At 54.8% G+C, this 27,699-nt stretch overlaps 1 protein-coding gene across 3 annotated transcripts in view; it reads left to right on the plus strand.

The window, feature by feature from the left end:
* The first annotated feature begins 5,785 nt into the window (after positions 1-5,785).
* SH2D3C (SH2 domain containing 3C) overlaps positions 5,786-27,699 on the plus strand; it is a 55,150-nt gene continuing 33,236 nt past the window's right edge. For 2 of the 3 annotated variants that reach the window (XM_034793788.1, XM_034793789.1), the window contains exons 1-3: positions 5,786-5,878; positions 10,681-11,344; positions 23,757-23,796. In XM_034793788.1, the coding sequence (XP_034649679.1) occupies positions 5,839-5,878; positions 10,681-11,344; positions 23,757-23,796 (744 nt within the window). In that variant the 5' untranslated portion in view covers positions 5,786-5,838. Of the gene's footprint in view, positions 5,879-10,680; positions 11,345-13,841; positions 13,966-23,756; positions 23,797-27,699 lie in introns of those variants that run through there. The other variant, XM_034793790.1, reaches the window with a different exon arrangement.

Here is a 27,699-nt window from a genome sequence, read left to right on the forward strand (position 1 = left end):
CCACTCTCCAGCCTGTTGTATCATTTCCCTGCTAGGGGCCGGTGAGTGGATTTCTTCCATCGCCTCTGGGGATTTTGGCAGGAAAAGCCACAATAAACAGGAGCAGAGAGTGAGCTCAGCTCGTGGGGGAGGCGACTCCTCAGATGCATGTCCAGAAACAGAGAGAGGAAAATGTAACAACCTTGTGTTAATGTCGTGCTGGGGAGAAGTGCCCGGTTGCCAGGGCCTGGGCTCTGATGTTGTCTGTTTAACCAGACAGCAGATCTAGCCCAGGCACAACCAGTGCAGGGAGAAGCTCTGTGACCCCCCACCACGGGGTGCTCCCACACCCGCCTGGCACAGAAGAACCAGACTGGTTGGCACAGAATCCTTCACAGCCACAGAGGCAGGTGTGAGCCCAGATCTAACACCTGGGCTCGAGAGCAAGGCTGAGGAGCAGGGCACCCAGGCACCCGGATCCCAGAGGGCCCCGCGAGCACCTGCTCATTCGCAGCTCAGGAGACCTGCAGCGAACGATGACAGAAGGATCAAATCTCCTGCTTCTGCCCCCCCCAGCCCGTGCTTTGCTTTCTCACTCAGCCACGGGTCATCGCACGTAGGGCACAATGGGTCCCCCAGCCGCCAAGTGCAAACGTTCAGGTCAGGAACGGGGAGGTGGAGAGGACTGGTTGACAAACGTGGATATTATCCACCAAAATCCAATCTGCCCTGGGGCTGAACGACACTCAGCCGAACGACCTGCCTGTCATTGTCCTGGTGCTTTCAGCAGCTTTGTAGGTTTAGGTGCCATGGACTGAGAGGCCATCGATCGCCCTGCAAATGGAAAGCACTGTACTACCTCCTCTTTGACTCACCTCACCTGCATAAATCAGAGTTGTGACATGTACAGATTGCAGGCTGAGTCCTGGACAAACGAGGCTGTTTGAAAGCACCACATATGCCAAGACTTTCACGCCATGACACCAAAACTGTATATGCAGAAAGTGGCATGGAGCGCCTTGTGTTCAAGGCATTCCTTTAGGACTCAGGCGTTCTGGGTTCAAGTCCCAATCCTGCCACAAATCCCCTGCATGACCTTGGGTAAGTCACTTAACCTCTGTTCCTCAGCTTAGCCATTTATTAGCTCTCTCAAGGGGAGCCTAGCAAGGATGAATTCCTGGTTTTGTAAATCACATGGACAGCCTCCGATCAAAGGTTGTGGAGAAATGCAAAGTCTTGCTGTTATTTACTAAGTATAGTTGCCTCTTTTTGACCCAAGTTTGGAGCCCTGGGGATGCCCAAGCTGGGAACAGAAATTGCTTCTGGAGTCTGGCTTTGCTTTGACACATCTTGCTTCTTTACAAGGAATAAACAAAGTCCTGCTGCTCCGAGTGCAGGAGGAACCAAAGGCAAAAGGAGCAGTTTCTTAGCCTCTTTTCAGCCCAGCTCCAGAACCTCTCTCTATGGCTACGTCTACACACCACATGTTATGTCGGTATAACTTATGTCACTAATAAACCACTTCCTGAGTGATGTGAGTTATACCGACATAAATGCTCGGTGGGAGAGCTTCTCCCACTGCCAGAGCGTCTGCCGTTCACGGAGGTGGTTTTATTATGCCGACAGCAGAGCTCTCTCCCTTCAGCTTACAGCATCCTCACCAGACCCGGTGCAGCTGTGCAGCTGCAGTGCTGTATGTGTAGACATGCCAGTTTATCTGAGGGTCAAACCATGCTATCAGGCTTCTGCTGCTGCTTCAGGCTCTCTGTCTGGTTCTGTGTTCAACTTTTCCTCACATTCCCCTTCCCATCCCCTTATGCGAAACAATACTCAGCCGCAAAAACCGCTCTGCCCACACAGTCCAAATCTCCTAGGTGGGTTCACGTAACCCTTTTGTCTTAGGTGGGGGACTGTGACTAATTATCCTTATTGTTATGTTAATTGAAGGGTTTTGTGCATACCCATCAATCTTAATGAGGCTTTAATTCAGCCCATACCCAGGTTTCAGCCAGCAAATAACAGTATTTTGAACCCTGAAGGGATGGCAGGTGAGGACAATCTAATCCAAGTCCAATAAAAGAATCCCACAGAGCTCCAGGGGCCTCCCCAGATTCAGCCTAGAACCTAGTGTGATGGAAGCATCTTCCACACACCAGGTGTCCCACAGGTAGCAGTGAGCTACTGTAACTGTGTCTGGTGTGGTGAAAGCCCTGATATGACCAGCAATAGCTCCGCCCAGCCCAGCCATGGATATTTGCAGCCCAGGCCCTCTCCAGGTGCCCCACTCTGCTCTCTAACAGGTCGGCTTGGCAGATATCCTAGCCCACAACAGCTGCTTTGCCCTCCCGTCTCAGTAACACATTCCCCAGCGTTTGGCCTGTGGGTTTAGCCCTGCCCGGCTCTGACCCAGCGTGGGAAATGCCGATCGGGTTACAGGCCCTTTCAATCCCGGCCAGCCCAGCTGCCGCTCGGCAGCTGTGTGTGCATGCCGGGCCTGGCTCCGAGAGGCAAGGAGCGCACAGGCCACTTTCCCAGCAAGGAGAAGGGGAGCAGGCGGACGAAGTTCAGTGTCCCAGGGAGCACGTGCAGCCATCAGGACAGAGCGGGTGACTGTGGTATGGGGGGGTCGCAGGTGACGCCCACCTCTTGGCATGCTAATAATGAACGAGTGCTCTCCGGCAACGGCAACTCTGCCCGCCTGCCACAACAGCGTGCTACCGAAAGGGGTGGTGCCCAGCCCTCTCACGGGCTACACCAGCCCCCTAGCGCTCCAAACACCACACCAGCCCCCTCCCATGCACCCACATCCACCTCCTTCCCCTGCCTCCTGGCCCACCCCACCCCACACACAATCCTCCATCTACCACATGGCCCTATCTTCTCAGCACCACCCTCCCAAAGGCCCCATCTGAGGTACCTGTCTCGTCCCCATCTGCATGAACACACCTTCCCCCGCCCCGCCCCAAAGTGTTCTCCCCACCCAACTGCCAAAGAAAAGCTAGAGGCTGGTTCCCAGACACTGTCCTTTCCCCTACAGTCTCTGGCCAGAGTGTCCTGTGAACAATTCTTTGGCCCTAATGTCCAGAGGAGTTTGCGTCCCGCCCTCTGCACTGCCATCGCGCCTGGTACAAAGCCTCCCCCATTCCCCAGGCCCAGCAATGCTCTGGTGTTAAGCCTGGCTCTGACCTACACTACCCAGGCCGGGTTTGCAGAGAGCAGGAGCCTAATCCCACCAGCTCGGACCTTTGGACCAGAAGGGTTGGTCTCCCTTTCTCCCATGCACTGTGCATCTGGATCGTTCCAGGGCTACTGCTCCCCTGGGGATGGGTATGCACTCGGCATGCTGGACTGCCACGCTCTCTTTCCATGCAGCGCGGCTGTTGCTGCAGCCGGATGCTGTTTAAACTGCACAGACAAGATGAGGCGCCCCAGCTGTGGGGAACACAGCCCCCTCGTCTGGCCCCCGGAGACGGCGCAAAACGCTCCTCCGATTACAGTCCTGTTGGATCGATTCCTGCCTAACCAACCTTCACTTCAACCTCGCCACTGGCCACCCTTCGCTGCCGCCCAGGAAGCCCCGTTTCTGATCTCTGCTGAGCTGGCCACTCATGTAAAACTTGATTCCGTTCGGGTGCACAGAGAGCCGGCTGTGAGGCAGCATCTCCTGGGACCATAACTGGGCTCAATGGTTCACACCTACTTCCACTGTAGGAACTCACGGACCGAACCATCGAAGCGAGATCAGATTCACCGCCTGGTTCCACTAAATGGGCTAAACACTGTTCTACCCGTGCAAGCCACTCCACTGTGGGCATCTGGGTGGGTAGAATGTGAATTAGATTGTCCTCCTCACCTGTCATCCCTTCAGGGTTCAAAATACTGTTATGTGCTGGCTGAAACCTGGGTATGGGCTGAATTAAAGCCTCATTAAGATTGATGGGTATGAACAAAACCAGGGTTTTTTTGCTCCTTTTGATTTTCCTCACTAGGATTTAACTTCCACTTTTCAAAGGATGCCTTTTGCCTCTCACTGCTTCTTTTACTTGTTGTTTAGTCACGGTGGCTCATTTTTGGTTCTCTTACTATGTTTTTGAATTTGGGGGATACATTTAAGTTGAGCCTCTATTATGGTGTCTTTAAAAAGTTTCCACGCAGCTTGCAGGGATTTCACTTTCGGCACTGTACCCTTTAATTTCTAAAAAAAAACGAGGCGTGCTTGTGGCACCTTAGAGACTAATACATTTATTTGGACATAAGCTTTCGTGGGCTAAAACCCACTTCATCAGATGCATGGAGTGAAAAATATAGTAGGGAGACATAAATACACCTCATATGAAAAGATGGGAGTTGCCTTACCAAGTGTGGGGGGGTCAGTGCTAACGAGCCAATTCAATTAAGGTGGAAGTGGGCTATTCTCAACAGTTGACCTGTATTTATACCTCCCTACAGATTTTCCACTCCATGCATCTGATGAAGTGGATTCTAGCCCACAAAAGCTTGTGCCCAAATAAATGTGTTAGTCGCTAAGGTGCCACAAGGACTCCTCGTTGTTTTTGCTGATACAGACTAACACGGCTACCCCGCTGAAACCTTTCATTTCTGTTTAACTAACCTCCTCATTTTTGTGGAGTTCCCCTTTCTGAAATTAAATGCTACAGTGTTGGGCCGCTGTGGTGTTTTTCCTGCCACAGGGATATTAAATTTAATTATATTATGGTCACTATTACCAAGCGGTCCAGCTACTTTCACCTCTTGGACCAGATCCTGTGCTCCACTTAGGAATAAATCAAGAATTGCCTCTCCTCTGGTGGGTTCCAGGACCAGCTGCTCCAAGAAGCAGTCATTTAAGGTGTCATGAAACTTTCTCTCTGCATCGCATCCTGAGGTGACTTGTACCCAGTCAATATGGGTACCCAGTCACTCCAGATGTACTCCAGTGTAAAGGAGCAAGGTCCCATTGTTTGCAAGGTGCAATCAGTAAGTAAAGCTTGTAAAAGCACTTAGGGACCCATTGAGAATGTGCATTTTTATTACACTGTCATTGCCCGCATTGTCACCCCTGTCTTGTTTTGCAACTCAGACCACAATGACGGGGCCAGATGGCTTAATCCCTGGGCTCAGAAGGGCAATATCAACCTGACAAATGTCAACACCTCCTCTGCCCAGCCAACAGCAAGCTCCTCCCAAGCAGCAACCCTCCGCTGTGCAGGGCCAAGTGCAATGGGAATGGGATCCGGCCCGAAGAGGAGCTGTCGGGATTCCCCCTTGTCCAGTGTCACTAGCCGGATGACGCATTATCTCCGCAGAAACCCCTTTTGCGCCCTGGTGGCCAGAGCAATCGAGGGTCGGGAGGATCTCTCAATATCTGCGCAGCTGGCTGTAATCCAGCTAGCTGGATCCTCGAGGGCAGGGACATCACTTTGCAGGGTTGAGGTTAAAAAGCCCTGGTGGTTGCAGGATAACCTTCCTCCCCTCCCCCACCTCAGCCTGGAAGACCCTGCTTTGATTCCTGGCCAACGCAAGAGCAGATATGGGGCCTGGACCCTGTCTTCCTATGTGTTTGTATGGGGCCCTGGTCCTGATCGGGTGTGAGCAAAATACAGATCACGATTCCTCTGGTGCCTGTGGTTGAGTCGAAGGCAGGGCAGCCAGCGACAACAAGGGGTGTTATCCCCTGTGGTGACAGCAAGGGGAGGGGACAGGGGCTGTGAGTAGGTGATGCATTATGACATTTATTAAAGATAGAGGAAATGCTGAGTGAGAGGGGGGGCGGCGGGGGAAGAGGAAGGGAGGGGAGGGCGTAGGGAAAGTTATAAACTTAGACCTGCTTCGTTTTGGTGGCTCCATCAGAAGCTGACGATGGCAGAGGGCCAGAAGAAAGGGGCCTTCAAAAAATTCAGTAAGTCGCTCCGGGGAAGGCGCCTGTCTGAGCCTGACAGCCAGAGCTTTAAAGCAGGGCGAGGCGGACTGGAGGGGCTGTGGGGGGAGAGCGCTGCATGTGGGGAGCCTCTGTGTGTGTGTGTGTGTGTGTGTGTGTGTGTGTGTGTGTGTGTCTCTCAGCCCGCCCCCCCATCCTCCGTGGGGCTGTGCACTGGTCCGGTGGGAGCTGGCCCAGGAGCTGCTTCCAACCGCACCAGCGGAGGATGCAAACGGCCCATATTGTCCGTGGGTTTCGTGGCTGCCAGGTTCTCACTGGCCTTTCAGAGCAAGAGCCGCTGTTGTTTCGCTCTCGGTTGGGCTGATTGGGATGGGGCTGGATTTGCTTCGATGGGGCCGAGTGGGTGTCTAGTCCCACCTCTCGCAGGTTGAGGTATACAAAATAATCCACTTGATAAGCCCCTAATTGAACTGAACTGTTGAGCTGGGACCAGTTTGGTTTAATCCAGTGTGAAATCGGGTGCAAAGAGAAGTACAGGACAGGTGTTTCTCCTCCTGCCCCCCCCCCCCCGCCTGCCTCTCTGAGCACCATGGGGGCTCCTGAACCGCCCTTAATCCCGCACCTGGACGGAGCAGCAGGTGGGACCCCAGCCACGGGTCGTGGTGGGACTGTGTGGAACAATGGAGTGAACCCAGACTGACTCCAGTATGTCTAGGCCAGGGGTCGGCAACCTTTCAGAAGTGCTGTGCCAAGTCTTCATTTATTCACTCTGATTTAAGGTTCCGCGGGCCAGTCATACATTTTAACGTTTTTAGAAGGTCTCTTTCTATAGGTCTATAATATAGAACTAAACTATTGTATGTAAAGTAAATAAGGTTTTTAAAATGTTTAAGACGCTTCATTTAAAATTAAATTAAAAAGCAGAGGCCACCGGACTGGTGGCCAGGACCCAGGCAGTGTGAGTGCCACTGAAAATCAGCTCGCGTGCTGCCTTTGGCACGCATGCCATAGGTTGCCTGCCCCTGGTCTAGGCTATGGCTGAAATCCTGGCCTCATTGCAATGGGGGTTTTCCCACCGACTTCACTGGGGCCAGGATCTCACCCGATGTGTGCACAGGGCTAATAAGCTCTTTGGAGTTGGTCTCAGAGGAAACTAATCAGCAGCAGCTGTGGGTTGAACTCTCTTCTTTCCCAAAGACCTGGGGTTTTCCCCGAAGCCCTTAAAGGCAGCCACCCCAGCATAATTTAATTTTCTGCCCCCTCAAACACTTCCTTCCCAGCAAGCCTCCCTCGCATGTAACTTGGCCTGAGATGATGATGCTAGAATTTAAATTTGCATTTTCCTCATTTCCAAATGCTCAGTGCCCACCCTGAGACTCTGCATAGAATTGTCCTTCCCCCACAGGATCACTCAGTGCTTTGCAAACATGTACTAATCCAGCCTCACAGCATCCCCGTCAAGTCAGGATTATCCCTGATTTAGAGACAAGGGAAACTGAGGCACAGTGTCATGACGTGATGTCTGTGGCAGAGCTGCATTTACCACTCAACCATCCTGGGGCACAGCGGTTTTTGGATGCCCCCTGTCAACAAATCCATCAATTCCCCGTCAATAGGGCCCCCTCCCCCAGCTGACAGAGGAGAAGGATGGTCTGGAGGTTAAGGCATTGCACTGGGACTCAGGAGATCTAGGTTCCCTTCTCAGCTGTGCTACAGGCTTCCTGCATGACCCTGGACAAGTCGCTTAGGGGGAGATTTCAAAGGCAGTTAGCTGCCCCGCTCCCTTTGACTTGCAGCCTTCCCCTTTCTCTCTCTGTGCTTCCATGTCCCAGCCTTCGTCTGTCCAGATTGGACGGTGTCAGGGCAGGGACCATCCCACTAAGTGTTTGTCCAGCCCCAGCACAATTTCAGTGGGGGTCTCTAACTGCTACCATAATGCAAATAAACCAGAAAAGTGAGTTAAATCCCTTCTCCTCGTATGCTAGCCCCTTCTCTGAAATGGACTAAGAGATTATAGGTGGCTTGATCTAGGAGTGAAATTCAGGCCTGAGAGTCAGGACAACTGGTGTCACTCGTGGTTGTGCCACTTAATTTACTGCCTGACCTTGGGCACATCACTTCCTCTCTTTGTACCTGAGTTTTCCTGCTGGGGTTTTCCAAGTCTTGTTTGCCAAACGCTTTGAGATCCTGCAAAAAAAAAAAAAATGGTGGTAGAGAAGGACAAAGCTTCGCATTCGTAATGCTACAACCAGGGTTCCATAGACTCTGAGGCCAGAAAGGACCATTGGGACTAGTCTGATTTCCTGCTAACCCAGGCCAGAGACTTTCACCCAGTGATTCCTGCCTTGTGTCCTGGCCCCAAACCCTGTAACAGCATTACATAAAGCTATGCTGCATTGGCACGGCACTGCAGCCTCCTAGAAGGGAAACAGCAATCCCAGAGGGAGGCCAATTACCTGCTCCCTGAACCATGCGTGTGGCATGCAGAGACAGTAATGCTATAGGAAGAGCACAACCCTGGCACTGAGGGTACACCAGCGAGATTGTGTTCTGCCCTCATTTGTGGGGTGCACAAGGAGAAGGGGGGGGGTGATATTCTGACCCCGTGCTGCGCTACCCTACAGAGCAGAGCTGGGGGGAAAGGGCTGGGGTGTGAAACGCAAACTCATCCTGTGAGGGTTATAAATATGACTTCGGTTAACGCTCTGCACTCAGCAGTAGCAGGTGGCAGCTGGGAGATTAAAACAGCGATCGAGAGGCTCTAATTGCTCGCTCGCTTCGCTTAGGAAGTGGGTAGATGAATATCCTTCCCACAGCACACGCTTCTCGTTGAACACAGGCCGAACTGCGAGCGCTGGAGTGCAAAGGGGCCCTGAACTAGTTCCGAGGAAAACACTCATAGATATGGGCACCCGCACAGCAACCCGGCCCCTCACGTACCGACAGACACACTCACAGTCACATGGTCCCATCCACACAGCAATCCGGCCTCACACGTACTGACATACACACTCACGGTCACACAGTCCAATGCACACAGCAAACCAACCCCACATGTACCAACATACACACTCATGGTCACATGGTCCCATCCACACAGCAACCTGGCCTCACACGTACCCACATACACACTCACGGGCACATGGTCCCACCCACATTAACATACACTCATGCTCATACACACACAGGCACAGGGTCCCCCACACACTGACATACGCACACGCTATCACACACACACACACAGCTACACTGTCTCGCTCGCCCTGATATACGCAATCATGGTGCACCATGTACCAAAGACAGACACACATACACTCCCCTCCCCCCTTCAGAAATATAGACACACTCATGGACACCTGCTGCCACATACCTACATACCCCTGGGTATTATATCATCAGGAGTGACCGGGTATTACAGAGAGCATTTCAGGTTCTGCCTGGCTGAATGTATGGGCAGCTAGATCTTGGAGAAATGTGGTGCTGTTCTATGTGGAAGCAGAGCATATCACAAGGCTGAGTCACTCTCTGACTGAAATAGTCTCTTAGGTGCAGGGTGACTGAAATGCAAACTGGGTGTAAAATGCTGCCAAATTAGAGCTGTTACATTTCACACCGTGAAGGGGTTGACTCACCACTAGTGCCTCCTCATGGCCAAGCGTGGTGTAGCAGCTCTCTCCCTGTCGGGCACCTCCTGCCGACGGTCACTCCAACACTGGAGTAGTCTGCATCTTCCTGTCACGTTAAAGTCTCTCCCTGTCCAGGGCAGCCAACGAACAGAAACAAGGGAATTACAAATCATTCATCCCAAAACTGGGCTAAGGCTCTCGTCCAGCAGAGAGGGCTCGTTGGGTTATGGCCCTAAATGGAGTTCACAGGTGGTAGTGGTGGCCACTGTGGGGTTGGTATACCTGATCCCAGGCACCAACTGAGTATGGGCATGTCGATGAGACAGGGTGCAAGGCAGAGGAGAATCAGGCCCTTGTAGGGCCCCAATCCCGCCCCCAGTGACACGGGTGTTATGCCACTGATGCAGGGGGGTGCTGCCCTGATGTCATTGAGGGCAGGATTGGGGCCTGATGGAGTACGAGGTGGGGGTGAGTGCCAGCACTCTGCAATTGACACCCATGACGTCCCTGCTGGAGCATGACCAGCCCCTCCCACAGAAGATGCGTCCGCTCACAGGCTGTGTCCCCGTCCCCCCCCCCACGGACTCCGGTTTAACTAATGTGCACAGGCTCTGAGCTGAACAGCCCCTTAAAGTTCTGGATTATTACACACTTGTGCAGAGCACACGCAAAACCACAATGGTGCCGAGCAGCCCTGGGACTCACCACTGTTCTCACCGCGGGGGGCGGGGGGAAAGGGAAGAAACCTCGCTGAGAAAGGCAACAAGAGGAGGGCCGAAAAGAACCAGGTTCTGCCAGCGGGCGCGAGAGGCTGTTCTAGGCACAGTCACGTCATCGCCTTGTGCCTCCCTTTCTCCATCAGCGAAATGATGGCCAGATCCGAAGCCTCGGCTCAGCAAAGTGGCAGACTCAGGAACTGAGCCGAGCTCCTGACCCCCAGTCCAGTGATCTAGTCATTAGGCCATGCTACCTCACTGACAACCCAAGGTGCAGGCCAGAGGGGTGTCAGGCTGGCTGGGTCTGACTCTTCTCTCTCAGGGTGCAACGCCATTCAGCTACACCCACACCAGAGGGCAGAACCCCACTGCAGAGACTGCCTTCAGCACCCTCTCAATCCCATGCCAAGACCCTGTCACCCGCCGCCACCCCACCCCACCCCAGGAGTAACCCCAGCTCACGATTCCTTTTCCTTTCCAGAGTTCTTTAAGTTCAAAGGCTTCGGAAGCCTGAGCAACATCCCTCGAACCTTCACCCTCCGGCGAGTGTCCGCCCCCGCCAGCCCCACAGAGAGCCTGCGGGAGGGGACCCTGCATCCCAACAGCTTCCTGGAGGACACCCTGGAGAGCACTCAGGATGACTTGAACACCATGCCCAAGAGCCCATCCCCCTACGCCAGGTCATGCGACATGTACAGCCACATGGGGACGATGCCCAGGACCACCCCCAGTGGGGCAGGGAAACGGACCAAGAGCTCCGAAAGCTCCCACGCCAGAGGGACCACAGGTGGCAGAGCCCCTGGCACGTCCCCACCGGCCATCCCAGAGTCAGCGGTGCCCGCTGACCCTGCCCCAGCAGCAGATGCTTCCTCGGGGACTTTGCCATCAAAGAACGGCCCCAGCCTGGGGGACTCAATCACAACAGAGCCCAGGGTGGGATCTGACGCCTCGGGGAACGACCCCCCTCCTGGGCAGGCACCTGGGGGCGTGGGAGAGGGACACGCTGCCAGCCCAGCCCAGGAGCCTAGCCAAGCTCCTAGAACTGGTTGTACCAAAGCAGAACTGTTGCAAGAGCCCGTCCTGTTGGAAGGAAAAGGAGCGAAGGAGGAGCTGCCGCCTGCCTCCTGGGAGAGCCCGCAAGGGAGGTAAGACACAGCGTGAGCATGCTCAGCTACTCCAGTGCAGCCTTGTTCTGCTGCTGAACGAGGGTTCAAGCCTGCAGGGTGCCGAGGACTCTGGCCCCAACCCAGCAAAGCATTTTAAGCCCCTGAATGGTCCTGGACTAAGCACATGCTCAAAATCGAGTGCACGCTGAAGTGCTCGGCTGGATCAGGGCCAGAGCGCTCAGCGCCTTGCAGGATCGAGCCCCTCCGAGGCATCCCCTCGGGTCAACTTCCCTTGTATTTAGTGATGGATTTTCTCCGGAGGTAATAATAACGCTGTATTCTGCCTGCCCAGCGCTTGCCAGCTATTTCCCATACCTTCCCCCAGGGGACAGGGGGGTATTATCCTCATTTTACCAACAAGGGAACCTGAGCCACAAAGAGGCAAAGTGACTTGCCCCAGGTCACGCAGCTAGCCTAGAACCCAGGAGGCTGGTCGCCCAGTCCCTAGGCACCACTCCCTTACATAAACACCTGGGAAAGTGGGGCCGCTTAACCTTTCGCATCCGCCGCCTGGGGCTGGCGGCTTCATGAGAACAAGCTTCCCGTGGGATTTCTGGTCTTTCCTGCTTCCGGTCGGGACGGAAACGTCTCAGGCAGCCTGGTTTAACCCAGGCTTCCCGTTGCCTTGTTCTCAGTTTAGTTTCAAGTCGTGGCTTTGTCGGTTTGATCCAGTAGAGAAATACACCAGGAGTTGGGGGCACCGTGTCTGGGAGCAGAGTTGGAAGGGGGGAGCGGGATTTGGAGAGCTCCATTGCATAGCACTATCCTTTTCTCTTTCCTTTCTCTCTCCCTCTCCCTCTCCTCCTGGGAGGGGAGTGTCACTTTCAAAAGTACCCAGTCTCTGGTTCAGCCGACCAGCTCGGGGGACGGCACTTGCAGCTGCTGCAGGGACAGCGCTGCCCCTGGGCCTCACCCCAGTGCCTCTCGGCTCCACCAGGGCCGGCTCCAAGCAACAACAACAACAACAAAAAAAGCCGCCTAGAGGGAGTGAGGGACCTGCCGCCCCCGAATTGCCACAGGTGCCGCCCCTCTCCCTTGGCTGCCCCAAGACCTGCTTGTTAAGCTGGTGCCTGGAGCCAGCCCTGGGCTCCACCACGACTGTTAGAGCCCATGTGGAATCTGTAAAGGAGGCCTCTGCTTGGGAACGCGCTTGGAATGCGGGGAGGGGATGAGCTGGGCCGGGTGGGCGGCTGCTGGGAGTTACAGCTGGCACTGGCTGGCGCCCGCCATGCTTTTGTGATGACTGTAGGATCTTGTCAGCCTGGCCCCCAAAGTCCTAAAGGACAGCAACCCCCTGCCCTCCCCATTTCAGCCCCTGCCTGGGAAGCCTCCCTCACCTTTAACTCAGCCCAAAGAGGTGACCTTCTAATGGGAGCTGCACTATGCCTTGTCTTCTCCACTTTGAGGGCTGGCTGCCCTGAGGCCATCTGATCCCACTACACACGCCTGTGAACGCACATGCCCGTGAACACGCACTAGGGTGACCAGATGTCCTGATTTTATAGGCACAGTCCCAATTTTTGGGTCTTTTTCTTATATAGGCTTCTATTACCCCCTACCCCCCACCCCCTGTCCCGATATTTCACCCTTGCTGTCTGGTCATCCTAACACACACACCTGCACTGCAGTGCTGGGCTCTACCACCACAGCCTGCGGGTGTGAGCCAGAACCCTTCTCCCTGGGAACTGGGCTCTCTTGCCTTGCTGGGCTCTGGCTGCTCCCCTGCCCCACAACTCCCTGAAGCCCAGCCATAGGGCCCAGCTTGCAGGGGAGAACACAACCAACCCCAACCGCAGCAGGAGGTCCCAGCGCTGCGCAGGACCCATCTCTTTGGCATCAATACCACCCTCCCAGTGCCGCCGCTCAGCGTTCCCCTGTCCACGGCAGAGCGAGATGCCACCCGATTCGGGTGCGAGGGAGGCCTGTGTGGGCGTGACACGAGGGGCACTGGCCTCGGTTTAGGGGATTCAGCCCCATTGCTTGTCTCTAACTCAGCAGCCGTCTCCCTGGAACTGGGTTTGCTTGTTCAGAGGGTTCTGAGCTCCGGCCCGGTCGGAGGGGTTTGTACTGCCGCCCGCCCGTCCCCGCAGGATCCGGCGGCAGCTGATGTCCCAGGCTCCCTGGTGTCAAGCCAGTGGAGAGACACCGGTTTACACCAGCTCCTTCTCCGGCCCCTTGCTTCTCCTGCTTGAGCCAGGCCTGATTCTGTTGTGCCGGTTTGACACCCCAGCGGAGTCACTCCTGATTCCCAGGGAGCTTGGCCCAGACACTTGCCTGCCCCCCTGCCGGGGCCGGTCCCGTTCCCAGGGCTCTGGGGTTTGTTTGCTCAGGCGGTGTGCGGTAGGGAAGGGGCTGCCGAGCCTGCCAGGAGCATGGGAATGGGGAGGAATTTCTCCCAGCCTGTGGGAGCCGGGCGAGGGGAGGGAGGGAGGCCGGGCCAGAGGCAGCGGGGCGGGCCTGGGCCGGCTCAGCCCTCCCCAAGTTCAGCGCTCGCAGGGGGCAGCGCTCAAACTTCCTCTCCGGCTGGCGGGCTCGGAGCGCAGGCAGCCGGCACCGATGACCGAGGTGGGCAGGAGGCCCCACGGGCCGGGCCATGGCAGGTGAGCGTGTCCCGTGGGCAGGGGCGGAGGAGGGGGCTGCAAACCACAGCGCAAAGCGGGGGTGGGGGGCCGTCCCGGGCTGCGGCGGGGGCCCGGCCTGTCCCCACCCCACGGGGCAGCAGGTTCGCTCGTGGGACGCGCAAACCCGTGGGGGGCCAAAAGCGCAGGCAGGAGGGCAGCCCCTGGCGGGCGGGGCTGTGGGGCGCTGGCCTGGGGTGAGGTCACCCTGGCACCAACCCCTGCCCGGCTCCCTGCGCCCTGCCCAGAGCCCCGTGTGGAGCTGAGTGGGGTGGGGGTTGCCCTGCAGACACCCCCCCCCCCCGTCACTCCCTAGGGCGCCCAGCCAGAAGGGGGAACTTGAGCCCTTTCCGGCTGCAGCCCCCTCCCTTCGCCTGCCGGGGTTTGCTGTGGGCCTGGCCCAGCCCAGCCAAGGAGGCAGGGCAGGGGCTGCATGGACCTGCACAGCCGGGAGCAGAGGCTGCTAGCTCGGGGATTTGGGCTAGGAATGGATCCGAGCAGGCGGAAAGGAGAATTCCCCAGCACTAGCCCCTGACATGGCCCGGATGTGGCCCAGTAGGGTCCCTTTGACATTAAAGGCAAAAGTCGCTTTAACTTAAACAGGAGCAGGACCCGGGCCAAGCTGGTTAGTGCTGGCCAGCCCTGCAGGTATGACTGGTCCCAGTTTCCTGGGGAAACTGAGGCACGTCACAATTTCAGTGACTCTGCCCAGCATCCTAGGTAAGGTGGCGGCAGCGCTGGTATGAGGCAGGAATTCTTGTCTCTCAGCGGCTCATGCCCCTAGAGCCCATTGCCAGGGCAGGGAGAGGGGTGAGCCAGTGTGACGGGGGAAGCTGCTGGGTTCCCTGGGTTGCTGGGGAATACGGGAGAGCAGGATGTTGGGCAGGCGGGAGCATCTCGCTCTCTCCCAAGCTGGGCATGGGCAGGTCATGGAAACACCAGACTCTTGAGTGCCTCCCGTGAGCGCACAAAGCCCGGTGTTCTCCACAAGGCCACTGGCGCGTGCTGCAGCTGGGCCCTGGCTGAGGACGCAGAGGAAGATATTCCATAGACAACTGCAGCCGGAGCTGCCCCCCGGTCTTTTTGGAATGTCTCACTTCCCCGGTGAAGGGGAGAGGAGGCCAGGGCTACCTGGCTGTGACGGGCTGTCCCTGCCCTGGATACCAAAGGCACCTTTCCCCTGTACTGGCTGATGCTAACTAGGAGCTCAGCTGTAAGGTGAACTCTCCAGCTGTAACTCACCCCGTTGTGCCTGAGGATTGCACCGGATAGTCGATGATTTAATGCACTGATCTGAGCTCACTGCAGCATCTAAGCTCCAGGATACAAGCTACGGTGGACAGTGCAGGAAGGGACCGTACCCGCTATCTACCCGCAGCACTGCCACTAGCGCTTAATACTGCCACACCCCTTGTTAGTGCAGGCGTGATCGCACCTAGCTTGAGCACTGGAGCCTAATCTTGACCTACGGCGCCTCCTGCTGTTCCTCTCGGGGGCCATGCCCTGCTCTGCTAGTGCACCTCCATCCTGCCCTGCAGCAGCCCCTGCTGTTCTGATCCTGGTCCCCTCCTGAGTGGTGTCAAACTGTGGCATAGTTCTGCAGTGTGGACAAATGTTCACCAAGCGTTAGGCTGCAACCATCGTTCTTGTGTAACCTGGGATCAGAGCAGAGGAGAAAGGGGGGTGCGTTAAGCAGGTGTGCCAAGTGGAGTGCAGTTTCCAGACAGGTCCTCCTGTAGTTCCGTAGCTAGGAATGGTGATGCTCTCCTTTGAGCCCATATGCCCAAAGGTCTTACTTCCCGAGTGTCACCCTCAAACACCCATGTGACATGGGGCAGCTCCATATTTTGGATCCATCTCTGCTCCCAGTACGCTGAGGCCGCAGCCGAGGATTTATCAGTCATGCTGGGTTCCGGAGCTCACCTTGAAGCATTCCCACGGGAAGGAAGCCCAGGAAGGCTGCTGATCAGGAAAATTCTCCCTCCTACGTGGATCGCCTCCACTCCTCTTGCACCAGGGGCAAGACACCATCTGGGAATAATCCACCTAAAGAAATATGGACCAGCATTTCCCCCTGGTGTATTATCCTACAACGGTGGAATTGACCCTTCCTAGCTGAGCCTGTATAAACAACATTTATACACCCCTCTTCCCATGGATAGTCCTCAGGGGCATGTCCTGTAACAGTAGCCACCCGAGTCAGTGGTTCCTGTCACGTGTCAGGGGCTTTTAATCTTTGTAACTCTGACCATTGTCAGGTGAGTGGGTCCAGAAAAGTTCAGGCTCTCCCCAGCATGCTTGTGGGCCCTGCATTAGTACGCAGTGGGAAGCTGAAGCGTTCACACGAATGGAGCAAGTGCAGCTTCCTGAACTGGAGGAGTGACTGCCATGAGTCCACCTTCTTCTTGGAGCAAGTGGTGCTGAAAGAGGAGTCAGAGGGTGAAATCCTCCGGGCTGCTACCTGTGGCATTGCAGAGCCACGATCCATTCCTATGGGAGCACGAAGGGGACTGCAAAGGGCTGGGCAAAGCCTTTCGGAAATTCCCCGAAGACTGAGCCAGGCGTGACTGTGACTCGGGCGAGCATGTTTTCTTTACAAGAAACCAGCTGAGACCACTGCCTGGTGTGTTACAAGACACATGTAACAACACCCTGAATGTGAACTGTGACCAGATGGACGAATTAGAGACCGAATTATTCATGGTGCAATTGACGAGCAGCAAAAAAAAGGAGGTTACTGGAAGAAAGGGATTTGACTTTTCTGAGAAGAGTGGATACGCACAGGACTGGTGAAAACTGTGTTTCCCAGAGGAAAGTGATAGCACATAGATAGCTAGCCCCCTGCAGAAGCTGTATTGCAATGCAAAATCCCTGGTACAAATACATGGCACTTTTCATCAATGGATCTTAAAGTGCATTATAAAGGAGGCAATGAGCGTTATTCCATTTTCATAGATGGGGAAACCGAGGCACTCAAAAATAAAGTGACTTGGCCAAGGTCACCCAGCCAGCCAGTAGCAGAGTCTCCCGCGTTCCAGTCCAATGCCCTGTCCATTGGAGCATGCCGCAGAGCAGAAGAGGAACACCCAATGTTAAGAATACTCTTTGGCTGTGAAATGCAGGTGAGGCAAGGAGCGGCTTGTAGCTGGAGCACCTGGACGTGGTGAAAAGCCAGGAGCTGAAGTGGGAGCTGTTGGAAGTAAATATGAATCAATTTCGGAACCAACGGCGCCATGCTGAGGGGCTAAAGCCAACACGCCTCAGCCTTCCACTGACTGGCATCCCTGCAAGCGTTGGGGCAGTGCCACTCAGCCTGCCCCTCCCTCCTGCGAGGCATTTCAGGCCAGTCGGAAGGGGCTCCCGGGCCGCAGGGACTCATTCCAAAGGGAGCGCTGGAATTTCTCCCAGGCGCTCTGACAGGCTGCAAGAATGTTTGAGTCTCATTCAAGAATCCTCTGGCCATTCAGTCGCACAGCTCCCTGCATATTGCGGCCGCTAGCGTCCCTCTGCCTCTCCCAGGGCCAAGGCGCAGGCACTCCATCTGCTTACAGTTAGGAGAAGGGGTTATTTATAGTGGTTTCATTCTTCCCCAGCGCTGAGTGGAAGTGGGGGCTCTTTGGCACCGGATGCTGGGATGTGAGTGTTGTAGTTCATTAGCCATAGGCCCTGATGGCTTTGCAAAACACTGGAGAAGCTTGCAAGACCCTCCTAAATTCCACTTCCCAGCTGCTCTCATGCTCCCAATTTCCTGCCTGGAGTCTCCCTTCCCCCACCCTTTGTTTTTTCTCACAGATTCCCAAGCCCCAGCCGGTCTCTCTCTGACCCGGCACCTCAGGAGGCCAGCTCGCAGCTGGTGCAGGGAGGGGGCAGATTTGTAGACACCCCACCAGCCCAGGCCCAGCCTTGCCCTGACATCCTGGAATCACCTGGAAAATGCCAGCTGGGCTGGCAGCGAGAAGGGAAATGTCCTCTCCTGCTTGCGGCTGTGCCTTCTTCCAGGAGCGTTATCCACGGCTTGCTCCTGCTCCGGCGTCCGAGGGAAACCAGCCTGGGAACTGAGGCTTGCTCTGTGGCCAGCTGGGTGGATGGCGCTAATCCCCCACAACCTGCTAGGGTGCTGCTGCTGGTCAGTAGGGAAACCCTTGCTCAGTCACGGCCTGTCAGGGAGATCCTGTGTCCCAGGGGTCGGTGCAGTATGGGGTCCTATTGGGCAGCAACTTGTGTTTTGTGCAGTCTAGCTCTGGATTCCAAACACTGGCGCTTCCTTCACGCCCCCTGGAGATGGGGCCCCAGTCCAGTAGATCTCCTTGACATAGAATCATAGAATGTCAGGGTTGGAAGGGACCTCAAGAGGTCATCTAGTCCAACCCCCTGCTCAAAGCAGGACCAATTCCCAACTAAATCATCCCAGCCAGGGCTTTGTCAAGCCGGGCCTCAAAAACCTCCAAGGAAGGAGACTCCTCCACCATCAAGAAGGTTTGTTGTGGATATTCAGCCCAATGTTTAACATGAATTAAATTCAGTCTTTGTGGTAGTCTGGAGCCAGGAGATAAACATATGGATGAGGCAGGCACTGCAAGGATCCCTGGCGCATAGCATAGATCCCATGCCTGGCTCTCACAGGCTGCAGAGATTCCTGGCAGAATGTCCACTGTCTCCTAACTGCTGCAGTACAGAATAGCAGGTACCTGACCCTAAGTATATGTCACAACTGCTGCAAGGCAGTGTGGTCTAGTGGAAAGAGCATAGGACTGGGAGCCGGGAACTCCAGCGGGCTAACACAGCCTCTGCCCCAGACTCTCTGTGGCTTTGGGCAAGTCATTTCACTTCTGACTCATTCCCCCATCTGTAAAAGAGGGTAATAATCCTCACCTACCTCCCAGTGGAGTCAGGGGCTCTGATTAGCTTAGTAATTAGTAGTAGTAGTGTTGGGAGACCGGCTATGATGTTTCCCACATACAAAGAACAAACCTTTGCTTTTAGCCTGAAGGGATTAGGGAAAATAATACAGGAAAAAACAAAACTAAAAAGTCTCCCTGAGAGAGTGCAACACGCGTATCTCGTCTCGAACGGTCTGCGTCATCTCTGCCACAAAATAGCCACTGCAGAGAGGCAGACTCCCTGCAAAATGAAAGGTGCAGTATAGACAGGGCTGGCTCCAGGCACCAGCCGACCAAGCACGTGCTTAGAGCGGCACCTTCTAAGGGGCGGCCAATCTTGGGGTGGTGGGGCGGCGCTCCGTTTTTTTTGTTTTATTTTGTTTCGGCGGGATTTTTTTTGGTTCAGCGGGGCGGTGCCCGGGGGAGGGGTTATTTCGGCGGGGCGGTGCTCATTTGTTTTGTTTTGTTTTGGGTTTTTTTGCTTGGGGCGGCAAAAAAGTTAGAGCCGGCCCTAAGCATAGACAAAGCGCTAACAATTCCCTGCCATCGCTCCACCCGCCACGAACGCTCCTACGGCACGTGGAAAATGGAACTCTCGAGCATTTACACCATTAAAAGTTCACAAACCAGTGTAAAATATTGGGCCTGACTCCCCCCGCCCCCGTGTGATTCCATTGATTTTAAGGAGTCCCCCTTTGTACGGGTGTGTGAGAGAGCAGGATAGCAAACGAAGAGCAAAAATCCTGCTCATTCGCCTCCCTCTCTCCGCTCCGGAAGATGGGCAGTTTGTCTGCTACGACAGGCTCCGTTTGCCACTGGCCTGTGAGGATACAGCTCCGCTCACTGCAAAGTGCTTAGGGGCTTGCTTGAATTTAAGCTTGTGAGTAGTGACACTGACTTCACTGGGGTTACTCATGTGCTTTGCTGGATCAGGACGGCCCCACTACGTCTGTGGTTTGTAGTGGTGTAAGGGGAAGAAGCATTTCTCAGCCTGTGGAAAACACAGCCCAGGAGGAGTGGGATGGGGAAAGAGAGCTTTAAGCACCCTCTAGATTCTAGGCTGCTGCAGGAGCTAAAATGCCCGGCTCTGGGGCTGCTCTAACTTACGGCAGCATCGCAGCCCGGAACCCTGCACCGGCCCATGCCAGGCGCACACACTTGCTATGCTGGGCCCTGGGCTGGGAGGCAGCGTAGGGCCCTGTGCTGCTTTTGCACCCCTAGAATTCTTCCCAGACCTTGCAGTTCCCGTGCAGCCCCTTGTACACTTTCAAAGCAGCACAGAGGGGCAGGGGCTAGAACTGGCCCCTTGGTCTCGGCTTGGAAAGCCAGCTTTTACAATGGGCACTTCCCAGCCGATTGCAGGGGGTGTCTCTACAGCACACGTCTGTGTTTGCTTTCTGTCCGCACATACAGTTAAAGAGCCTGGCGTCCCAGAGGGAGACTCTGGCACTGTGGATGCCTAATGCAAGACTCCACCGATGATTTTTCCCGGTTGAGTTATTGTTCCGACACTCATAAGATGTTACTCTTTAAAAATTAAACAGCTAAGTTTCACTGTGGAATGCCCCAGTGCTTCTCCTGGTTACTGGTCCCGTCTGCAGAAAGAGTGGGAGCTGACCTCTCCTGCTGCTGGGGTGCAAAGAGCGTCACCATTTATTTTTTAAAGATTAAAATGGCCGCCCCCCTTGGCCCGGCTCAGTGAGTCTGATTGGGATTAAAAGCTCTGGCCTTTCGGATCACTCCTTGGTTTGCTGGAGGTGGGAGGAGATCTGGAGCTGCACTTTACTGACTAACAGATGTGTGGCTCCATACGGGCAAAGATGCCAAGGCCATGCACGGATCCTGTCAAGATGCCAGGGTCACGCATGGACTGTGCCCTTAACGAGTGGTTCTCCTCCCTTAAACCTCCGATAACTGACCCTGTCGTGCCTTGCCCCTGCCGCATGGGCAGCTAAAACCAACAGTCTGTTTGTTCCCAGAACTTCTAGCCAACAAGGATCATAGACCATAGTATCAGAATGCCCTGGGGGCCACATAGCCACCTTCCAAGGTAACTCCCAGCACCACGCTTCAGAGCTGTCAGGCTGCCGCCCTTGACCAGCCGGAATTCTTAATAAACCGCTGTTTCCCAATTGATCACTAGTTGGCGCCGGACAGCGATTTGCAGAGGAAAATTAAACTGGAAGCAGCAGCGAGTCCCAGGCTATGGCTGCGCTCCAGAGCCCCTGCAGACGTAGCCGCCCCTATTTCGGCGGGCATAGGACCACCACCTCCCCAAACACCGTTAGCTACAGCGACAGAAGCACGCTTCTGTCAGCACAGCTACGTCGGGCGGGAGGGTGCGTTTTCAGGCCCCAACCACCATAGCTACGCTGTGAAGTTTTAAGCGTAGGCAAAGCCAGAGAGTTTATAGGGCACGTCCCACGCCTTGCAGCTGTGTTACCTTGTGACCCTGACAGCTCTGACAAGCTAAGGCCAGTTGCGATAGCTCAGGACTTGGATGGGAGACCTCTAAAGAGACCCCCAGAAGTGGGGTTGGGGGTGTTCTTTGTTCCCTACCCAGTGTTCCAGCCCGATGTTAGGGGTTGCTGGAGGTGCCATCTTTTAGGCAAGAAACTAAACTGAAGTTTTGATTTGATTTGATTTTTTTGCAGTGCTAAGCCCCTGCTGCTGGTAAGAATGGGGTGCTCACGCCAATGTCCTGGCCAAATTCCCGCTCAGGCCATCATATTCCATGCCCCTAAACTACCCCTGCCCTTTCAACTGGATACAGCCTCCTGCTCCATTTAGCCTAAGCTTGTAGACTGTTGCCATGAGCTGTTAAACAACAGCAGCATTACAGCCCAAAGGTGGAAGCACTTCAGTAGGTGGTGACGTGCCTAAACATCCGTTACAAGAGAATAACTATAGCAGCTGGTGGCACCTTAAAGACGAATAGATTTATTTGGGCATAAGGTTTTTTTACCCACGAAAGCTTATGCCCAAATAAATCGGTTAGTCTTTAAGGTGCCACCGGACTCCTTGTTGTTTTTGTAGCTACCGACTAACATGGCTACCCCCTGATACTTTACAGTATCTGGGAATCGGTCACACAGTTACCAATGTGGAGGTTTAAGATTCAAGGGGGTAACTTCCTCATGTGGTGGAGGGGCTGGTGCTTTTCTCTGAGTGCAACCTCAGCCAGACAGAAGTGCACCGAGTCACACCCAGAATGGTTTCTTTTTGCAGCCATACGGGCAAGGAACTTCAGTGAAGGTTTTAAATTCTGCAGGATTACATGGGGCCAGTAAAGAAGTGTTAATTATGGGGTGTTAGCCAGCAGGGCTCAGTCCCCATCCTGCTCACTGATTAATTCATTCATTAGGTATTTAAGCAAATACTCCCTCCCAGGGCACCTCTTCTGTCACGGGTCAGGTTACAGATGGGAAGGAGGGAGTATTCTCTCTCTCTAGCCAGCACAGAGCCTCATCCTGCACCACTGATGTCAAGGGGAGCAGGATCTAGCCCTTGCTGCGTGCTCATCACAGAGCCTGTGAATACCCATCTCTGCGCCCCTCTCCTGCCAGCAGTCCCGTCAAGCCAAGCAGAAACAGGAGGCTGTAGCCGAGAAAGCAGATTGGCTTGTGGGGCTGAATCCTTGCAGGGCACGGTGTAGAAAGAGAGGGGGGGGCGTGCGTTTCCTGACCAGCCTTCCTAGGGCGGGTGGAGGCACCGTCTGTCTGGCTGCTGACCCCTGATCCTGCGAGTTATTCTGGGCCTGCCGTCCCATCCCTTTCCGCCCTTCAGAGCTCCCCTGTGCTCCGGCTGGAAGCAGCTGGGGCCCGAGCAGGGCAGGAAGGTGTACAGGAAACACTGGTGTGAGCCCATGTGTCCCAGTGACTCCCTGTTCCCAGAACAGGATGGAAATCCAGGCCTGAGTAACAGGAAAATGAGCATCCCTCTCCTGGTAAGGAGGGGGCATCAGGGATTACAAGAACATTCCCCCCCCCCCCCCCCCCAGTAAACACAAGGAGCCCCCACACCTGGTCTGCCTGCTCCTCTCCCCCTCAGTCCCAGCCCTTATGGGTCTGGAAGGATTCCACCCAATAGCGTCACCTCCCCAAGGTTCTGGCTCAACGGCCATGAACTCCAGAGACCCCACTGAGCCCAGCAGACGTATGGAGCCTGACCCGGCTCACGCCGTCCAAGCTGATTTGAGGAGAGATCCTGCAAGAAAGACCTCATTCTTCTCCTATTGCATTAGGGACGCTAAGCCCCACGCCCAGAGCTCAGGGATGGGGCAGGGGGAGGGGATGCCAGGGCTCTGGGAATGTCACATGAAAACACGTTTGTTCTCTTAGCTGTTTAACAAGGACTTCTGGTGCCTGCCCGAGTCAGGTCATTCTGCCAACTGGGAAAAGCCCTGTAGCCTTGAGTGACCCAGGGCTTCCCCCTCCTCCTTCAGGCAGTACATGGCCTCAGACAGGAACAGCCCTGTCCGTCTTCAGTGTTACAGGGAACAGAGGAAATAAACATGTGCACAGTCCCTGTAGCTGCAACGGTTAGGACTTTCTGTTGTCCTTACAGCCCCATCGGTATATAGCATGTACTATATCATGAACCCGCCCTCTGCACGCCTTCTATACGTAGCCACCTAGAGGGAAGTCCCAGCTGGGATTACCCTGTAACCACGCTTTAGGCTGCTCAAAAGCAGAGCTGCTGGTGGAGCATTGCCCAGGAAGTGGCCTGATGGGGGATGAGTCAGGGTGAGCCCAGGACATTTTCCCCAAGCCCTGAGGCCAGCCCCAAGATGGTCTGTCACGGGGTGACCAAAGGACTTGCCTGGGGACACACTAACCATGTTTTTCTGCGGTCACTCTCTGATAGTCATTAACGCCTTTTGGTTTCTTCTAGTCCCGCTGATGGCCCGGAATCCTGCAGTGAATACGTTAAGGTAAGAAACCCTCCCCTTTCTACTGTGTGTCTTTTCACTACTGTCCTGACCGGGCGAGCGTGGCCTCTTTAGGAGCCCGGCTTCTCCTTTAAAGATCAGCTGCATCCACGTTTCAGATCCAGCAGCAGGGCGGAGCGTGCAGCCTGCTCTCAGGAGCCCCTAGAGTGGAGCATCTTTATGTTCTGTTGAAATCCATCAGCGCTGCAGGAAGTTGGTTGTTTCTCCTATTCCATTTGCTCCAGTAGGTGCATTAATATCAGAGAGAGATGCTGAGGTATCAGCCTGTGGATGGTGTCTTATTGCATGCAGGGCTTGGGAACCTCATTTGCTATTTATACTGCTCCATCCTCCTCGCCTGTGTAGGGCTGAGTTTCCCCAGTGGGAACGTCCTGCTGCTCCCTTTTGGGGTCTGGAGACTGGTGATAAGCACCCTGCGGCTGCCAGCAGGACATTTCATGGATAGAGACGAGCCTGAGCCGTTGCACGTGAATCCAGAGCGGCAGGTCACCCCTGCTCCCAACCCACGTTCAGCCCATTGTAGATTCCCTCTTCAGAGATGGAGTAGGGCTGGGCAGCATGGAGTATGATGGCAGCGTGTGTAGACATACCCAAGCTCACTCAGGTACCAGCTGCAGTGAAGGCACAGCAGCGTTTAGCATGGACTAGCTGCCCAAGTATCTAGGGGCCCAGGTTGGCTTGTACAGGCCATGCTGAAGCCCATACCGCTCCAGCTTCACTGCGGTGAATACCCGCCCTAGCTAGATTAAAGCTAGCTCAGGTAGGGCTGCAATCGCCCCTCTGGTTACAGTGTGAACATGCCCTCAAATGCACCCAGGCCTGGATCAGGGCTTTGGTTCAGACCAATCTCTGAGGCGAGGAGCTGTGCCAAACTCTCGGCAGCTGGAGGGTAACTTTGCTGACACAAGAGGCCTTTGAGGCTGGTAGGTGGGCGCACCAAAGGGAGACAGTAGAGGGCATCCCCTCCCTCCTCACAAGCAGCCCTCAGAGTGGGAGCTGCCTTGGTTTCATGCTCTGGGCAATGGGAGGGGTGTCCGCTCTCTCGGGGACGCAGACAGTGTGCCATCTCCTCACTCAGCCTTAATAGGGGAAATGCAGCATTTCAGCCACTCTGGAGCTGTCACATGAAAGTTGGTGCAAATCTCTCCAAATCCTCTGCAAAGACCCTGCTTATCCTCCAGCAAACTAGTCACATTCCTGAGGGCTCTTCGCGCAGTGCCAGGAATTCACTCGGGAGATGCCTGGCTTTATGGAAGAGCGAGCCTCTTTCAGCGGGCTTCCTGTGGAGTTATTCAAAGAGGCAGAGCTGGAAATGCTTGGCTCAGGGGATGGGGATGCAGAGTTTTTCCATGGGACAGAGTCTTTACCTCTACACCAGCAGTTCAAATCCAACCCAGCTCAGTAGTGAATGGAAGTTGCCCCCAGCCGCTGTCTGTTTGATGGCCTGTTATAGGAGCTGCTGTCTCAGGCCAGTTCCCAGTGGGTCAGTGTTCCCAGCCGCAGGCCCAGGGTTCCAAACTGGCTAGTGATTTTGAGTGCCCAGCTGAAGACACCATAGTGGAGTCCCTAGAAGAATCAGGTCCTTTGGAGGGGTGGCCGGTTGGGCGCCAAAGTCAGGAGCTGCTCTTGAAAATCTTGACAGTGGCACTAGGTGGCAGGTTCATGAGGCAGAGATGATGGAGTCTGAGCTACGTGCCTGCTCCTGGAGGTGGTCCCCCCCAGGTCAGCGCTGAGGCAGTGAGGGGGAACGGTAGCATTGTCATTGTTCATCACGAAGGGCGAAGACTCCAGATTGTAGGACCATCAGTCCAGAACCTTTCACCAGCACTGAACATTTTTTGAAGGCAGTTCTTCTTGACTTTCTCCATAGTGAGACCCCACTCCCAGCTAGCAATATGGGAGAGGCAGGTGGCTGCAGGCCATTAGGGCAGCCAAGACCAACCAACAGCCCCCAGGTTGGAAATCTAGAGCCAAGGACTTCCTGCTTCTGGCTGTGTAGAATTGGCTCCTCATGTTAGTGTCCACGTTTGTTCAGCATCAGGGCACCAGCGAGGCCCCTCTGTTCACACAGGCATTGTCCTGAGCGTGGTGATGATGGGGTTGGGAAGACATGCTGGGGAGGCAATGAAGGAATTCGCTTTAGCCGATGTTGATTATTGTTGTTCTTGTTCGATTTGTTCATGCACCAGAGCCTCAGTGATGGGAGCATTTTATAAATCATGAACTAACTAAAACAGAGACATGGGTATAAGCCATGTTGGGCCTTCAGCTTGGTGAGCCAACAGAAGCCCCAGGTGCCCGGGTTCCGGTCCAGAGTGAGTTTGTTCACCATTTGGGTCAGTTATTTTTGGTGTGGCGTTGTACTGGGCTGGTTTGTATTTTGTCTGATGCTGGGTGGTCCATGATTCGCTTTGAATGGTTAGCGTGCGAGGTCACAGAGAGCCAGGGTGGGTATGTCACCCCCAGCTCCACACGTAGACATCCTCTAACAGCTGTGGTGATAGGAGCTAGTGAAGTCAGCTCCATACAGACAGAGCCATTGCAGAGATTTACATGCACAGACAGGTAACTTGCCGCTGTGCACCTTACATCCTCACCAGGGTGTAGTCACCCCGGACAGAGGGCCAGTTTGAGGCCTATGCACCACCCATTTAAACCCTAGCTTGAGGCCTTAAGTGGGACTAAAGTGATGCAAAGGCTTCGTGCTGGGCCCTCGCACAGGGGTGACTTTCCCTCACACCTGTCACCTACGTGCACTTATCCAAAGAGCCCCATCTCATGTGGTTATTCATACAGTGGCACAGGTGTATATGGTGCTTTGCAGGCAAATAAGACAAGATCCCTGTGCCCAGAACCTTCTCATCTAGATGAAAGTCAGTTGCACGCGCAGACAGCCTGATCCTCAGCCAGGCACCCAGCAGCTTTGAGTTCCACAGTGAGAATTTCACTGCCCCCAGGTGGGAACTGTTTGCTGCTGCCGTTAATCCTTTCTGCCTGTCTGCAATACTCTTCCCCCACCCCCCTTCTGGGAGTCAACACCCCCCTAAAGTCAGTGAGTCCTTGGCCCCTTTCAGGAGCTGGTGCTGCACATAGAATATCAGGGTTGGAGGGGACCTCAGGAGGTCATCTAGGTCATCCTCAAAGCAGGACCAACCCCAACTAAATCATCCCATCCAGGGCTTTGTCAAGCTGGGCCTTAAAAACCTCTAAGGATGGAGATTCCACCACCTCTCTAGGTAACCCATTCCAGTGCTTTACCACCCTCCTAGTGAAATAGTGTTTCCTAATATCCAACCTAGACCTCCCCCGCTGCAACTTGAGACCATTGCTCCTTGTTCTGTCACCTGCCACCACTGAGAACAGCCGAGCTCCATCCTCTTTGGAACCCCCCTTCAGGTAGTTGAAGGCTGCTATCAAATCCCCCCTCACTCTTCTCTTCTACTAAATAAGGCCAGTTCCCTCAGCCTCTCCTCATCAGTCATGTGCCCCAGCCCCCTGATCATTTCCGTTGCCGGGTATAATGCATTCTCCTGGCTGGAGTATTACCAGCTGGGACAACTGGTGTTCTCTCATTCCAGCAAGAGAGCAGTGTCAATTCCAGGCAGAGAGATTCCCCTTCCTAGCTGCTAAGGGGTTAAAGGCATTGGCAGTCCAAATGACCGTAATAAACCTAACTGCATAGCCATGTCTTCTCCATCAGTGCGGGACATTGGTCTGCCTCCAGTGTGGGCTCCACGTAACCTAGACGCGCTGACCGCCTTTGGCTTGCTCTCCTGCTTCCCCATCATCACTCCCCCACCTCCTGTGACCAGATCAGATCCTTCAGTCCCAGCTTCTCCCTGCAGGTGTCACTGAAAGCAATGGTGCACTAGTACTGCCGGTGGG

This window comes from Trachemys scripta, chromosome 17, assembly GCF_013100865.1.
Source record: "Trachemys scripta elegans isolate TJP31775 chromosome 17, CAS_Tse_1.0, whole genome shotgun sequence".
In the NCBI taxonomy this organism is placed as follows: domain Eukaryota; kingdom Metazoa; phylum Chordata; order Testudines; family Emydidae; genus Trachemys; species Trachemys scripta.